This window comes from Thunnus maccoyii, chromosome 7 (genome assembly GCF_910596095.1).
Source record: "Thunnus maccoyii chromosome 7, fThuMac1.1, whole genome shotgun sequence".
Classification (NCBI taxonomy): Eukaryota; Metazoa; Chordata; class Actinopteri; order Scombriformes; family Scombridae; genus Thunnus; species Thunnus maccoyii.
The window spans coordinates 28378381-28393530 of NC_056539.1; the positions used below are offsets into that span (position 1 = coordinate 28378381).

General features: G+C 38.1%; 1 protein-coding gene across 1 annotated transcript; it reads right to left on the reverse strand.

Moving 5' to 3' along the window:
* Positions 1 to 1702: 1702 nt before the first annotated feature.
* On the reverse strand, positions 1703 to 13994 carry LOC121900546 (retinal Mueller cells isomerohydrolase-like). Its single transcript, XM_042416959.1, has 14 exons — positions 13881 to 13994; positions 12261 to 12343; positions 10881 to 11031; positions 10321 to 10428; positions 6768 to 6909; positions 6310 to 6457; positions 5863 to 5944; positions 4944 to 5076; positions 4718 to 4860; positions 4520 to 4649; positions 3611 to 3725; positions 2793 to 2887; positions 2557 to 2668; positions 1703 to 1982 (listed from the first exon to the last, which is right to left on the reverse strand). Exons 1-14 carry the CDS (start codon positions 13889 to 13891, stop codon positions 1837 to 1839), a joined length of 1599 nt encoding a protein of 532 aa, XP_042272893.1. The 5' UTR covers positions 13892 to 13994; the 3' UTR covers positions 1703 to 1836.
* Between the last annotated feature and the right edge of the window lie 1156 nt (positions 13995 to 15150).

Sequence of the window (15150 nt, forward strand, 5' to 3'; positions counted from 1 at the left end):
TTATGTTAAGTGGCTACAATTTCAGTTGAATTTACTCTTAAAAAATCTCTCTAACCAGTGTCCTCTAATCCACAACCCAACCCTTGACTGTTTGAGTCAATTTCTCATTATTCAACTACTATTAATACACAAGAATCAATCAACACTAAATGAATAATCATCATTAAATTCAGCAAATTTTCCACTTTCTTTTTAATGTTTATTTCATGATATTTAAACTCACTCGCTTCCCACCTATTAGCTGGCTTATACTTTTTCATTATGTTACTGATCTCAGGTGTATTGTTGATTATTGATTACTCTCTTCATATTAAATCTTTTTAGGTTTGTGTCATGTGTTCTATGACTATGTGCTGCTGCTGTCTTGGCTTTAACTGCTGTAAAAGACACTTTCAATTTCAGTAAAGTATCTTCCTGGTTACATAAAATTATTATATTTCACATTTCATACTCCATATTTACTCAAATTATTGCACATGCTGAATGCAAAGGTGTTAGCATGGACACTGCACCAAAATGGCCACTTGGGGGCAGCGAACCGAGCTGTAAACACAACATATTTCAATCTTTTCCATTTCATAGGACATGATGAACATGATGACCCTGTGGTCGCTTTATATGCACATATGATCTTTTATTGATCACCTCATATTTGCATATTTTGCATCTTAAATGCCATAGAACAATTATCTGCCAAATAGAGGATGGAAATGTGTTTTTATAGAAATTTATCTCCATAAAAGAGGCCTCTCTTCCAGTTCTTGGGAACTTCAAAGGTACTTGAGATACTTGTAAAAACATGAAGGTTCACTACACCTTGACCAACATAAAGTCACTCAGTGCATGTAATTTTCCATTTGCAGCTCACAGGAGCTTTAACTAAATCATACATTTCCCAGTGACAATTTATTTTACAGTAACTGTTGTCAAAACAATTGCACTGTAAGAAATCATGTAATTACAAATGTGAAATAATCAATTAAATGTAATCACTTTTATTTGTGTAAAAGAAAAAAAAGTAAATACATTTTAAAATATCTATTGTAAAACTAGCGTTTGTACTTAATTGTTGCTCCTGCATTACAAGTAGGATTTCACAAACATGCAGATCCCATTTTAATTATGAATTAAAATGGTTTCTTTGTAGAAAATGTGGATGTTTTTGCTTAGTGGTTACAAAAACAGAGTGATTTCTCTTTTCACATGCACTGTTTTTCTCCATGTTAACAAGACACATAGTTGAACTGTCTGGATGAAATATATACTGTTGTAATTGGTTGTGTTTTACAGGTCCATTAATGTGAAGGAGAAATGGAAATAATATTCATTAAGCAGAAAAAATGTAGAATGTTTTTGTAATACAGTTTGCCCCAAAATGCTTGCTGAAGAAAAATAATGCTTCAGTTTCAACAAAGAATCCCATTAACCACAGATATCTGGCTAAATAAAAATATACAGCATATGGATCAGATATTACAAGAAAACACCCTCTTTATAAACAGAAATGTTGCTCTGTACATAATTTATGGGTTCAGTTCACTCATTTATTCATTTAATGTACCTCATTTTACTTATTTACTGCTCATGATTAAGTGTTTTACAGTAAATTTCTCAGCGTTAACTGACTTTGGGTGAGTTTAATCTCACATTTAGTTATAAACAGTTAATATACTTCATCAGCAGCTTGGCAAAAAAACAAAAAAAAAAAACAAAACCCAAAAATTTATTTGAAGTCCATTTCTATTTGAAAAATCTAGCCGGCTGGCAGGAAAGTAAACATGACTGGTGTATTTTAGGATGTATCTTGAACAAGTTACTGTAGGATGACAGTCAGGATCATGGTCTGTACATGCCGTGGAAGGTCACAGGGATGATGGTGTTGACCTCTGCCCTGGCGAGCTCTGTCAGTTTCATGGCGTCCAGCACCAGCAGGAAGCCTGGTCTCTCTGCCCCCGGCTTCACCACAATACTCAGCAGCACACCTGCAGCACAGAGACAGAGGAAGGGGAATATGTGTGTGTTCAGATAGTCTGGTTTCAAATCCCTGAGCCACTGCTAGTCATGCCAATTGCTATAGAACCAACACTTAAGTAAAACAAAATTGCAATTCAGCCTCATTATCAGGCTTAAATTTACCAGTTTGATTTAGGTTTAAGTTTATAATATGCAGGCACGGATTAGGATAAGAGTTAGATTAAACCTCTGATGTTTGTTCTCTTTTTTACTATACTAGCAGCAAAGCTCAAGGGTTTACAATGCCAGCTAAATATCTCAACAACTGTTGAGAGAGGGATATGGCATGCAACAAAGCTCATTGTTTTTTAACTTTTATTTATTCATGGGAGCTTCACTGAGAGCCAGACTCTCCTTTTCCTGATCACACTCACAGTCACAACACAGTTAGACACATTCACACCTGAAAGCTGCCCAGTACAACCAGAGTCTGAGCCAACTGCTCCAGCTCCACTCCAGCTACAATGACCTACGTGTTACTCTTGAAGCTTTATGTGTGTGTGTATGTGTGAAAGTATAATTATGTGTGAGCATGTGTCCTACCATCGTCCTCCTCTGTAGCTCCTGGCGATGGTACAAACAGCGGCTCTGATGGATAACACTCGTCCTCCTGCCACACCCAGGTCTCTTTGGTCTGCACGTTCAGCTTGACTATCTACAGCAAGTCATCAGTAAACAACCAACAGCTGTTAATTAATCAACAGCAGCATCAATTATGTCACACGTCAGGCCTTAAAACTGTTTTTGTCTCCTTTTGTGAATAATTAAAGTGGTCCTACCCTGTCAGGGATGAAGTGGTTGAGTCCCAGACCGTAAGCGAAGGAATACTTCTTCCCACCACACAGAGAGTAGTTGATCTGTGGAAACTCAAAGGCTGAGAGACAGCGAGAGATACATAATGCCGAGACAAGAGACCAAAATAAAAAAATCTGTAAGCATAATTACAAAAAAAGAGGGTTTACTTCAGAGACAAGAAATAAATTGCATTGTTGTTTTTGTCAAGTGGCTGTTTCTAAAGTAAAGAAAGAACCTTTAAGTTAAACTTTTAATTAATTTGGGGTCTATAATATCAATGGTGCCCTAGTGGCTTGAGGCAAAGAAAGGCAATAAAGCATAAATGGCATTAAGACAAAATATAAAAGAAACATAAGACATTATAGAAAGACACATTTAAATAGAATTTAAAAGAGTTAAATGCAAAATAAAAATAAGCTAAAATAAGAGATAAAACAGGAGAATAAAAGTTACAGTGCAATGCAAGATATGAATCAAAAGCCTCAAACTTTATTTAATAAAGGTGAGATTTTGTAATATGTCATTACCATCTCTTTTTTCCCTCATTTCCTGTCATCTCTGTACTGTTGACGCCAGTAAAAGCATAAAAATGCCAAAAAGTACTTTTAAAAAAGTTGTATGTAATGTTGTACGACATCTGTGTGAAAGTGGCCATAATCACGTAAGATACACAAAGTTGCACATTTTACAGCATATAAATATTTGTAATTATGAGATTGCATGATGTCATTGCATATGTGTGTGTTGCTTTGCACGTGTATGATTGTACTTTGTGTGTGTGATTGTGTGCTGTGTGTGTCACCTTGTCTCGGTCCAGAAAAGAGGACTTCAGGTTCTAACCAGATGGTTCCGTCGCTATGAAGAACAGCAGTAGCTGTAGTGTAGGGCAGAGAGACCAGGTTCTTTCCCTGCTCTTCCTAAACACACACACACACGCAGACATGGATTTTCACACAAACTGTTAGTACACTCCAGTCTGAGGTATAGTTTGCAAAGAATGTTAAGAAAAAGGGCCTGAACAAACTGATCCAGGATTAAGCTGCTCCACAAAGCTAATTTAGAGCTAAATGATCAGGCTAATTCAAGCCTGGTTTAAATAGTAATGATGCACATTCATTCTTCACAAAGAAGAAATTGAAATAGACAGGTGTGATGTTAACCTCTGTGGCCTCCAGCTTGACCTCCGGCATATATTAAATCATATAATATGATTAAATACAGTTAAAACAAAACTTCCATACAGTCAGAGTTTCCTTTATTGATATGTGGATCTTACTCTGGATCATTTGTGCTTAAACCAGCTTGGATCTGTTAGAAGCAACATGACAAATCAACTCTCAGAGATAATTTGCAAATAAGTATTTAAATGTACAATATAAACTGGTTTGTGCAAATGTCTTTAAAAAGTTTCCTTAATTTCTTTAATTTAGTTTATGTGACATTTATGTATCATGTTTGTTTTTATTTGTTTTTAATTGCTATTTGTTAATTCTTTCTTCTTCACTGTTAAGCACTTTGTAACCTTGTTGAGAAAACTGCTACATAAATAAAAGAGAGACGGAGACAAAATTAACTAAAACCTCAGTTTCTCCACCACATTTCATAATGACAGCTCACAGAACAATGACATACAAAAAGTAAACACATGAGAAATGATGTCACTAAATTGCAGTGTGTGTGTGTGTGTGTGTGTGTGTGTATGTGCACTCACACTGTGTATATCCAGCGGCAGTACGTATCTTCTGACCTCAGGCTGAGGAGCTCTCATCGCTGCTTTCTTCACCTCTTCCCACTCCTCCTTCAGGTTGGCGAGGTACAGGTAGTTGTACACAAATTCATGACTGTAGATAGAGAAAAAGATTAAAACCAGATAATTCACACAGACTCACACACACAACGGCACGCTCACCCTTTCCATGTGCAGAGGTCAACAACGATGAATCCCTCGTCTTCGTAGGCGTTAATATGGTGAAAGAGGTTGAAAGCTGATGTTCTGAACTTGTGGCTGCTCAGATAAGTTGCTGGGTCCTTAGTGGCCAGATGGAACCAGGTCTACAATGACACACACACACACGTGAACAAAAGTGTGCAGGCAGTCACGAGTAATCAAACAAAACCTACGCTCTCCGACTTACCCCCAAGCTCTCGTTGGATTCGAAGCAGTCCATGTATGTGGCTCCTCTGACGCTCCAAGCCGACAGGAACTTGAGCAGGTTGATCTTCACCGGCTGCTCCACAAACACAAAATGGTTGTCTGTCATACCGAAACTACGGACGGACGAACAGAGAGACAGACAGACACATAAATAACCAGCAGTGGCAACTTTTTGAGCAATCACAGACACAAACAGTGAGTTGGAGAGTTTTTTGGTGAAGCTCTGTCAAACAAGTACAAATTTAAAGCAGCACCCAAAATTATGGGATAATCTTTAATAATAAAACATACTTTAACAGTAATGTGAGTGGAGAAGAGTCATAAAGTCAGTAAACTAACTCAGTAATGTCCATTATACAGTAATATTTACCTAAAGTTTGCTAGCTAACATTAGCCACCATATGCTACTAGTCATACCAGACCAATTAAAGGCAATACTCTTTATTTTTCTTATGGTCAACAAATATTGTGTGTGTATCCAAAGCCTGATACACCTTATTTCTCTGTGTCGAATACCTCCATTGTTGTCCAAAAACTATTAAATTGCAAACTAAACGTTCAGAGCAGCAACGTTCTGGTTTTTGACTTATAAGGAGCATTTCTAGATACGTTAACCACAAGTTTTGGAAGTTTGAACATGTTAACACAGATATCTGACATCATAACAGAAAATCACAAAAAGCAAGATATTTCCCCTTTAAGGTTGTAGCAGCAAAACCCCTGAGCGTACTGAAGTCAACAAGGGTGCAGCATTTTATTACCTCTGCATTCAATTTTTTATTTGTAAAAGAAAGTATGTTCTATTTCTTCTTTCAAAAGTCACGTAGTCTCACTCTAAAGTATAGACTTTGTCAAATATCACAGTGTATTTATGAGAAATGGGGGAGCTACCCCAGTACCTGTGTATGTAGGAGGGTTTTAACCTCTCACTGCTGGGGAGTTGAACCAGGACCTGGGATTTCTCTAAGGGGTCTGATTTGTCTGGAAACACAAAGATACCCAGAGTCAGTGTGACACTGCAGGCAACAATATTGATACTGACAGTCAAGTATGATATTAATGTTGTCTTTCCTTCTTTGTCTCTCTTTGTCCTCTCTCTTTTCATCTATTCATCTATCAAGGTTTCTCCCTTTCTTTTTTCCTTCCCTATCCATTCTGTCTCTATTACTATCTATTCTTTCCATCTATCTATGTTACTTTTACCTCTGTTTCTCTATCTCTGTCTCTTTTTATTTTACAGCTATGTATGTTCCTTCCTTCCTTTCTTTCTTCCTCTCATTCTTATCTATGTTTCTTTCTATCTTATTCATCTATCCATCATGAATTATTGTATGAACCAAACTGACCTTTCTGAGCAGGTGGGATCTTGACGATGTTATAAGCCAGACTCATGTTCTTGCCAAAGCAGTTGCCAATGTTGTAGACTGTGCCATCTGCGTCCATGTGGGGATGGGCAGTCACCCCATTCACTGAGAGGTACTTACACAGGTCCACCTATAATATAAATACATGTACACAAGGCAGAGAATGAATAGAACTGGTGAAGAGTCAGAGTCATGATAAAGGTGTGATAAAATGTCCTGTTGCTATAGCACATCACATTTGTTGTGTCCAAATCAAAAGAGCAATAATTTATTCAAGTTTAAATGTTATATGTAATACTTAAAAAGTAACCCTGGTACTTAAATAGTAATATTGTATTTAAGGATTCTGAAACTACATGAAAATCACAACTTTTATTGGTGCAATTTTGTCCCCAAGTCCAACAGATTCATTCATATGATGTAAACCAATCAACTCTCACCTTCTTTAAAGTCTCCAGAGAATCTGGATCAATCTTGGTGATGTAATTGGTCTCTGTGACAGCGTAGAAGTCTTCACCGATTGGATAGACGTTCACTAAGCAGTTATCGGTCACCTCAATGCCTCTGAAGTAAGTAAAGAATCTGCACAGACACATCGACATGGAGAAGTGGTAGTTAGTCGATATCCAGTCTTATTCTTTATGGACCGCACTGTTGACAGTATTCAGTATTTAGACTTCAGACATTAGTGAAAAGTTACACACATAAAGCTGACATGACTTGAATATACCTAAACACTTGAGCCCCTTTTAACCTGCTGCACTGCCTAGAAGGGTCACGCACTACGTCCCCAGCAGGGCCCCTACTGAGTGTGGGCCCTGGGGTGGCCGCCCCCTCTGCCCCTGCGGTCGCTCCATTTATGCCTATAGGTGTTCAATTGGCTTGAGAGCTGGTGACTGCGAAGGCCACAGCATATGATTCACATCATTTTCATACTAATCAGACCGTTCAGTGACTCCTAGTGAACCTATGAATTAGGGCAGTCATCCTGGAAGAGACCACTCCCATCAGGATAGAAATGTTTCATTATAGGATAAAGGTGATGACTCAGAACAACTTTGTATTGATTTGCAGTGACCCTTCCCTCTAAGGGGACAAGTGGACCCAAACAATGCCAGCAAAATGCCCCCCACAGCATAACAGAGCCACCAGATCCCCTCACCGTAGGGTTCAAGCACTCAGACCTATACCAGTTTTTCCTTTAATTTCTCAGCCGTCTGTATATATAGGCTATTGTAGGATGATATCAATAAATTCATAATGGGCATAAATTAAAGCAACAATTTGCCATGAAGACATGTTATAAAACCATGTATCTTTTTTAAAAAACATGAGGCATTATCAGTGTGTTCATCTTTGGGAAACTGTTGACTTGCTTGATGAACCTTCAACACTGTAGTTCGTAATTTTCGCCGCTAGATGGAGCGTGCTTCTTGGTGACATCACCTTTGTTAAATCCCAAAACTCCGACGGATGCAAGTGCATCTCGCCGGGTGCGGTGGCGCGCGCCTGTAATCCAAGCTACCGGGAGGCTGAGGCTGGAGGATCGTTTGAGCTCAGGAGCTCTGAGCTGCAGCGGACTATGCAGATCGGGTGTCCGCGCTAAGTTCGGTATCGATATGGTGCTCCTGGGGGAGCCCGGGAACACCAGGTCGTCTAAGGAGGGGTGCACCGGCCCAGGTCGGAGACGGAGCAGGTCAAAGCCCCCGTGCCGCTCAGTAGTGGGATCGCGCCTGTGAATAGACGCTGTAGTCCAGCCTGAGTAATACAGCGGGACCCAGTCTTTTTACACTCTGCACACTTTACAACAAACAGCTGTGACAACGCACGCGCTCAAACATCATGTGTTTATAGTTAAAACAGCTTCATGTTCCATCAGAAACCTCAGAAAGCAATGCTGTTTAGTTTGTCCCATACTGCCTCCACCTGGAGAAGACGAGCAACTACTATCAGTGCAGCACCACAGATACATATCACTATAACACTATTACTATATTGTGTTATAACAAGTTTTCCAGTGGTGGAGGAAGTATTCGGATCCTTTGCTTAAGTAAAAGTACTAATACAGAAATGTAAAAATGCTCCATTACAAGTAAATGTCCTGCATGAAAAATCCTACTCAAGTAAAAGTACATAAGTATTAGCAGCAAACTGTAGTTAAAGTATTGCAGTAAAAGTAGTGGTTTGTTCCCTCTGACTGATATATTATTATATATGATATCATTAGATTATTAATAGTGAAGCATCAGTGTTAGAGCAGCATGTTACTGTTGTAGCTGCTGGAGGTGGAGCTAGTTTCAACTACTTTATATACAGTTAGCTAGTTTAGTCCAGTGATTCCCAACCTAGGGGTTTGGCCCATCCCAAGGGTCACCAGATAGATAGATTTATGTACATTTATGTACATTTATGTACTTTTGACACACTGTGCAGGACACACTTGATTGAGATTTTTGCCACATCACTGGGTTCACATCACTGGTCTGTAACGTGTCAACAACAACACACAGCCTGTTATTAAGCACTTTTACATGAACACTGTTTGCCTGTTACCACTTGTCCTGGTTTTAGTCATGATCAGGATTTTCCTGTATGAGTCTCATATTATCCAGGTCTCTGATGGTCTGTGCTGGAGTGACAAGCTCTGTCATTTCTGCATTACGGTGGCACCTATTCTTATCTGCTTATTAGTTATCGATGATTTGAACACGTTTATGTCATGTTATGTCAACTTTACTGTCAAACTCAGAGTCCATTAGAAAAAACATACAATACATACATTAAAATAAAAAATTTCAAAATCGCCACTTTTTTTTTAAATATATACTTCAAAAAGATATTCCCTCATTTGTTGTTTTGATGATGGTGGTGGAGAGCTCTGTCTAACACGTCGGTCCAAAATCTCCCATAGGCAGGGGCGAAGCACAGAGGGGCACAGCATTCTCAAGGGGCCCTTCTGATTAAGTCATTTTAAAATTCAGAACTGTAAAGCAGCGATATATCCTATCTATAAATACAAATCGTCACTTATTGTGCTGAGCAGGCCTCAGGTTGCCAGTCGTGTTCAAATATTTCAGCTCTGAGAACAGCATGCGGTGCTCTATGTGCACTGATTGACGAATAGTTCAGCATCACTACCAATAAACAGTGACAGGCCAGGTGCACTGTCTCAATACCATGTCTTTCTTACACAGGAATAACATAAACATTAAACAGACATGGCGGTCTACAACACTACACACTTTAAGTTAATAAAGACTAATTATGGATGTTTCACTCACTAATTGTTGTCCCTGCTCAGCCTGCTCTAGTTTAGTGCAACGTCAGTCCACCATCCTCCATAGAGCAAAATAATCCGAACAGTTTAACAAACTTTGCACATATCACGCTCCCTTTTTAAAACTTCATCCTCCTCTCCTTCATGGTGGCAAACCTGCCAACCACTAAACAAGTGTTTATGTCCCGCTCAACGCACAGCAAAGTGAGGTTGGATAGTTTGGCCTCATCCACACACAAATGCACAATAGCTCTTAAGACTCAGACAGCTGAAACTTCGTCTGGCGAGTTTCATTCACCACAAACATAAAAAGACATGAATATTTCATATTTTGGCTCAAGTTTTCCATGAGGTCAGTCATAAACTTTGAATCACTGTTTCTGCAGACTTCACGTCACACAGAGTCAACAAGCAGCAATATGGACAGCGCCACTCTGCCATTGCAACCCACATTGTGGCCTAGAGGGGTCGCACACTACGTCCCCAGTGGGGCCCCTACTGAGCATGTGCCCTGGGGCGGCCACCCCCTCAGCCCCTGCAGTCGCTCCACTAATGGCTGCTATGTAACAAGCAGCAAATTGTAACTCTGTTTGGAACCATCTCATCCATTCCCGATGTTTGAATGTTTCAATCCACAGAGAGCAGTGCAGCAGCTGTTTTCTGCACTATGTAATTGATTCGATTATGTCTGATCAATAGTCAGGGTTCAGGCTCACCTGGAGAAGATGTTTTTGCAGGGGTCTGGGTAAGCTGCCGTGCCAAACTCAGTGATGACAACTCTGTTCTCTGCCATGGCACGAACATATGCATCTGTCTTAATAAACCTGTGCAGAAAGATAACAAACATATATACCGTAATGTGCCAGAGAACCATGAAGACACAAGATATTTATTTTCTATTCACCTTGAGTAAACTGTCTTATTATGAAAGCCATGAAACACACCACTGATTCTGCTTAACAGAAGAATTTTTGTGGTCTGTGGCTCCAGTTTTGATTTTTAAATTTTTTTTTCCTTCCTTTGCAACATTCCAGTTTGGATGTGGATACTGTCTACTCTTTTCCTCAGCAGCAAACATCTGCACTAACAAAAATTACATGTAAGATTAAAAGAAATCTGGTTACCAAAAAGTAATCAGTAGTTCATGTGAGTAAATTTAATTCACGGTGTATAACAGATGTTAAAGTCATATAAAAACACAAAAGAAAGAAATGAGAGAAAGAAACAAAAGCAGAAAAAGGGAAGCGTTTTGTAAGATAATGAGCACTGTGCTTACTTCCTGTAGTAGGTCACCTGACCGTTCTTCAGGTCAAACTTGTGCATGAGAGCCTGTCCGTCAAACAGATGGTAGAAAGGTTCATCCCCTACTTCGAAAAGACCCGGTCCCATCCTGAGAAGACTGCCGCCCAGCCATGATGGTAAAACACCTGCAAGCACACACAGGATGACACACGCTGTAGTTTAGTGATTGTGTTTATATACACATGATTTATAAATATCTACATTTTATAATAATGACAACCTCAATAACTAGCTTATAGATAGATAGATAGATGAGAAGTTTGATATCACTCTTGAGTGGAATCAAACTTCTCTAAGTCTCAACCAGAAAGCTACAAGTCCTTTAATTTTATACTAATTTCCTAGATTTTTCTGAGTAATTTGCAGGTATTTAATGTTTAATTTTTATATAGCAAAAAGGGTGGTGCAATTTAGTATGAATTATACAAAAAAAATGGAAGTGTGAAGTTGGTTGAGTTGGTTGGTACTCAGTATATTTGGGTTCATATATAGTTGTTAATTTGCAAAAATAAAACTTAATAAATTTGATTCTTAACTGATGAAGTTTTCATTGTGTAGTTTTGTGTGTCAAACTACATATTAGCATATTTGATTCTTTCTTATCTAAAACTGTAATGAGCACATTATACTGTTTACTACCAACATTACATGACCCTTTCAAAATAATGTCCCAATAACTGACAATTACACAGCAGCAGCAAACTTAAATTTAAACTTAAAATGGTTCAAATCATGTACAAAGGTATAATCAATTAGTACCTGAAAATATCCAAAAGCTGTTTTGTATGTTCAAGAAGTAATTAGTGAGGACCAATGTAAAAATATCAATGTATTACAGTCAAAGGAGTTAATTTATGGAACAGCTGTAGTGAGGAAAAGAAAACATGTGAAACATTTAGTAAATTTAAACAAATGTTTAAAAATAACATATTAAACAAATATGAAATGGACGATCAGAGAGAGCGACTGGCATAGAAAGACAGGCTACAGGATCTGTGAGCTGTTATGGATCTGTGTTGTTTTGTTCTGTATTGTTTTGTTTTTGTTTGTTTTGATTGTTTTGTTTATGCCTTGTTTCAATTGTTTTGTTTTGTTGTGCTGTTTTGAGCTGCTCTATTTAAGTATCTGTCTATTTTTCTGTGTTTATATATGTATGAAAAATGACTTTGTATATGCAAACTGAAAAAATAAATTCTAAATTCTAAATTTCTAAGTATAAAATTAAAAGACCCGTCAAATAGAGCGTTACCTTGTATTTCCTGAAATGTCAAATTATTTCAACATTAGTGACATTAACAGAGACTCTCTATTGTCAACTATAAAATAAAGTTGAACATCCTGTTGTGTTTCCTACCAGTGATCTTAGCAGGTGTCGGTTCATTCAGCTCCTCCACAGTCTCAAAGATCTTCTTGTAGCCTGCTGCTGGATGCTCCACTCTGACAACAATCAATAACTGAATTTAATAAAAATAATTCCACAACATAACAAAACTTGACTTGTCACTTGAAGCAAAGGTGTTACTGATAACAATAACAATGGCTCTGTTCTATTCAAGTGTCCTAGTACGTGATGACAGTGTGACAGCGAGCCAGCGAGCACAATACCAGGACCCTGAAACTGAGGCAGCTGCTTCTTTTCTACTGTGAAAGGCCTTTTACATTACAGTAACTTGACTCTCTAAACTACAAAGGAGCTCAGATTTAAAGTTCCCTCTTGAACTTGGTCCATTTAGTTGCTGTTCTGGAGCTTTTGATTGCATCACACAATCTTCCACAGGAGGTGGAAGTGCGCAGTTGTTATGGGATTAAAGTTTTTTAAAATTAAAATGTTGTATAAAATGTAGACTGCTCTACCTTTTAATTTATGTCCTGATTAAATATCTTATTTTCTTCCCCTTGAGAAGCTGTGGATGGAAAACAATCATACTTTCTAGGATTTTTGGTCACCTTGTATCTTATATTTGGAAAATGCAAAATGCAAAAAAGAGTTTTTATAAGAAATATTGTTTAATGAACATTTTGTATCTTGGCTTATTGTATACAATTGAAGCACTGTTTTTGTTCTTTGTTTGTGGCCTGGGGTTGAGGGAATGATGAAATGTGTGGACTGCATTGTTTGTAGTATCTGCTGTTCAATGAAATGGAAAATAATCATAAAAAAATATATTAGAAAGAAAAAGTAGTATATTAAAATAATCAAAGCAGTCCATTAAAGTGCTCAGAAAATATGGAAACTTGAACATCCAAACTCCATCTGCTGAGGAAGATTATGTGATATGGAAATCTGCAGAACAGCTACTGAATGGATCTTGCAGTGAGATTATTCTTTAAAAAAGCTGAATGGTTGATAAAATTTTCACGACAGGGTAGTTTTTGTTAGGAGGTAATAACTGAAGACAGGAACAAAGAAAGACAGCTTGGAGGATTGACTATTGCTGTAAAATGCTAAATGATAATAAGAAATGGTGGGAGTTTTGCATCCAGAAAACCAGACCCTCATTTTGCCATTAGCCCTGAAAAACTGCACAAATGACGTTTGTCTGCATCTCCTTTGATACCATAAAACCAGCAAAAGATTTAAGAAGTCCAGAGGCTGCAGCAGAAACTCAGGTATTTAACCGAGGTATTTTTCAACGGTGCAGATATCATCGTTTTTAAGTTTTATTGTGTGTCTCACTGCTGCATTTTTTTCCTGCTGCGTTTGATTTTTGTCCTGTTTACAGTTAAAAAAGAAGTGGAGGAAGTCTTGTGGAAAACTTTACATAATCCAAAACCCACACAGTTGACTCATCATCAAGTCTTTTTCTACAGAAAAACAAGAAACGTCACAGAGTGGCGTCTGTAAGCTGCTTTCTGTTATATCAACACATTTCAGCCTTGAAAGGTAATTTCCAAAAAAATGTGTTTTGTGTTTAAGTTTCTAACCTTTTACATGCAAAACCATTAAAGAAAAGAATGGGAAAGCTTTACTCACCGGCTGACCATGCTGCTGTATGTTCTTCACTCACTTTCTGTACACAAACATACACACACACAAGCTTACTGAAGAGACTCCGGGCTGCATTTAAACCACACACAGATTTCTTGTGGCGACAGATTGAAACTGGGCCCCCTCCTCCCTTCTCCTTTTCCTCTCTTCCACCCCCTTCTTTCATTTTCTCCTCCCCTCCTCACTTCGCCATCTCTCTCTCCTCCTCTTTTTTTCCTTTCATGCCTTTTGCTCCAGAACTCCCACTTTTCCCTTTTCCAACTCCCTCTACTCTTCCTCCTGCAGCCCTCCTCCTCCTCTGGTCTTAACCAGATCCGAACAAGCCAGCTTTGTCTTCTCTCCTTTCAGCCGTCTGGCCCTCGACTCCATGCAGAAATGTTCTCTGGGCCCCCAAAACAAGAAAACAAGTTCTTTGCCAACCTGAGAACACTAACACACAAACACCTACCAGTGATGTGGGGTCAAAGTAATAAAGTCAGCTTTTAAAAGTAGAGTGTTGTTGTTTGTACGTGGATATGCGTGTTAAAGGATCGTTTCTAATTGGTTCCAGACAGCTTAGAGAAACTATTTTAACTGGCGAGCTGCGGTGGGAGAGAGCCGCAGAAAAAAAAGAGGGAGGGAGTGAATAATCGACCATGTCTGTCTTATTGTCTGTCTGTCTGTCTCTGTCATCTTGACAAAAGAAAGCAGAATAAAAGATGAAAGGATGAATTAAAACAAATGGTTGCATTAATAAGAAAGGGCAGTAATCTGTCATCTGTTGTCTCACTGCTGCTGAGGGCAGGTTAAGAAACTGATGCTGTTGTTTTCCTGCTGATCTCGCAGTGTAAACTGCTGAAAATGCAATTTCAGAAGAAATTGCATGTGATTGCTGAAAGCTGAAATTGATTGCATTGCATTGCTGGAAGCTGAATAGTACTGAAATTCTAGAGTAACTTTGCCTGCAAATGGGATCAAACTTACAAGGTATTTCTGCAATGTTTTTCATTTTTTGTGCACATTTATATATTTATTTAACATTCTAGCAATATTTTATATTTTTTTTTTATTTTACAACAGTTGGACTGTATAAATGCAGATAATGTCTGTCAGATAAATATCTGTATTTAAAAAAGAATCTTTGTAGAATAACAAAAGTTTTTTTTTTTTTTTTTTTTACAGTTATTTGATGGTAAGTGTTTGGCAACTTTTGCTGCCAGATGTTTTATCATTTTTTAACTTTTTTTTTTTTTTTTTTTTAACTTTCTTTAAATTA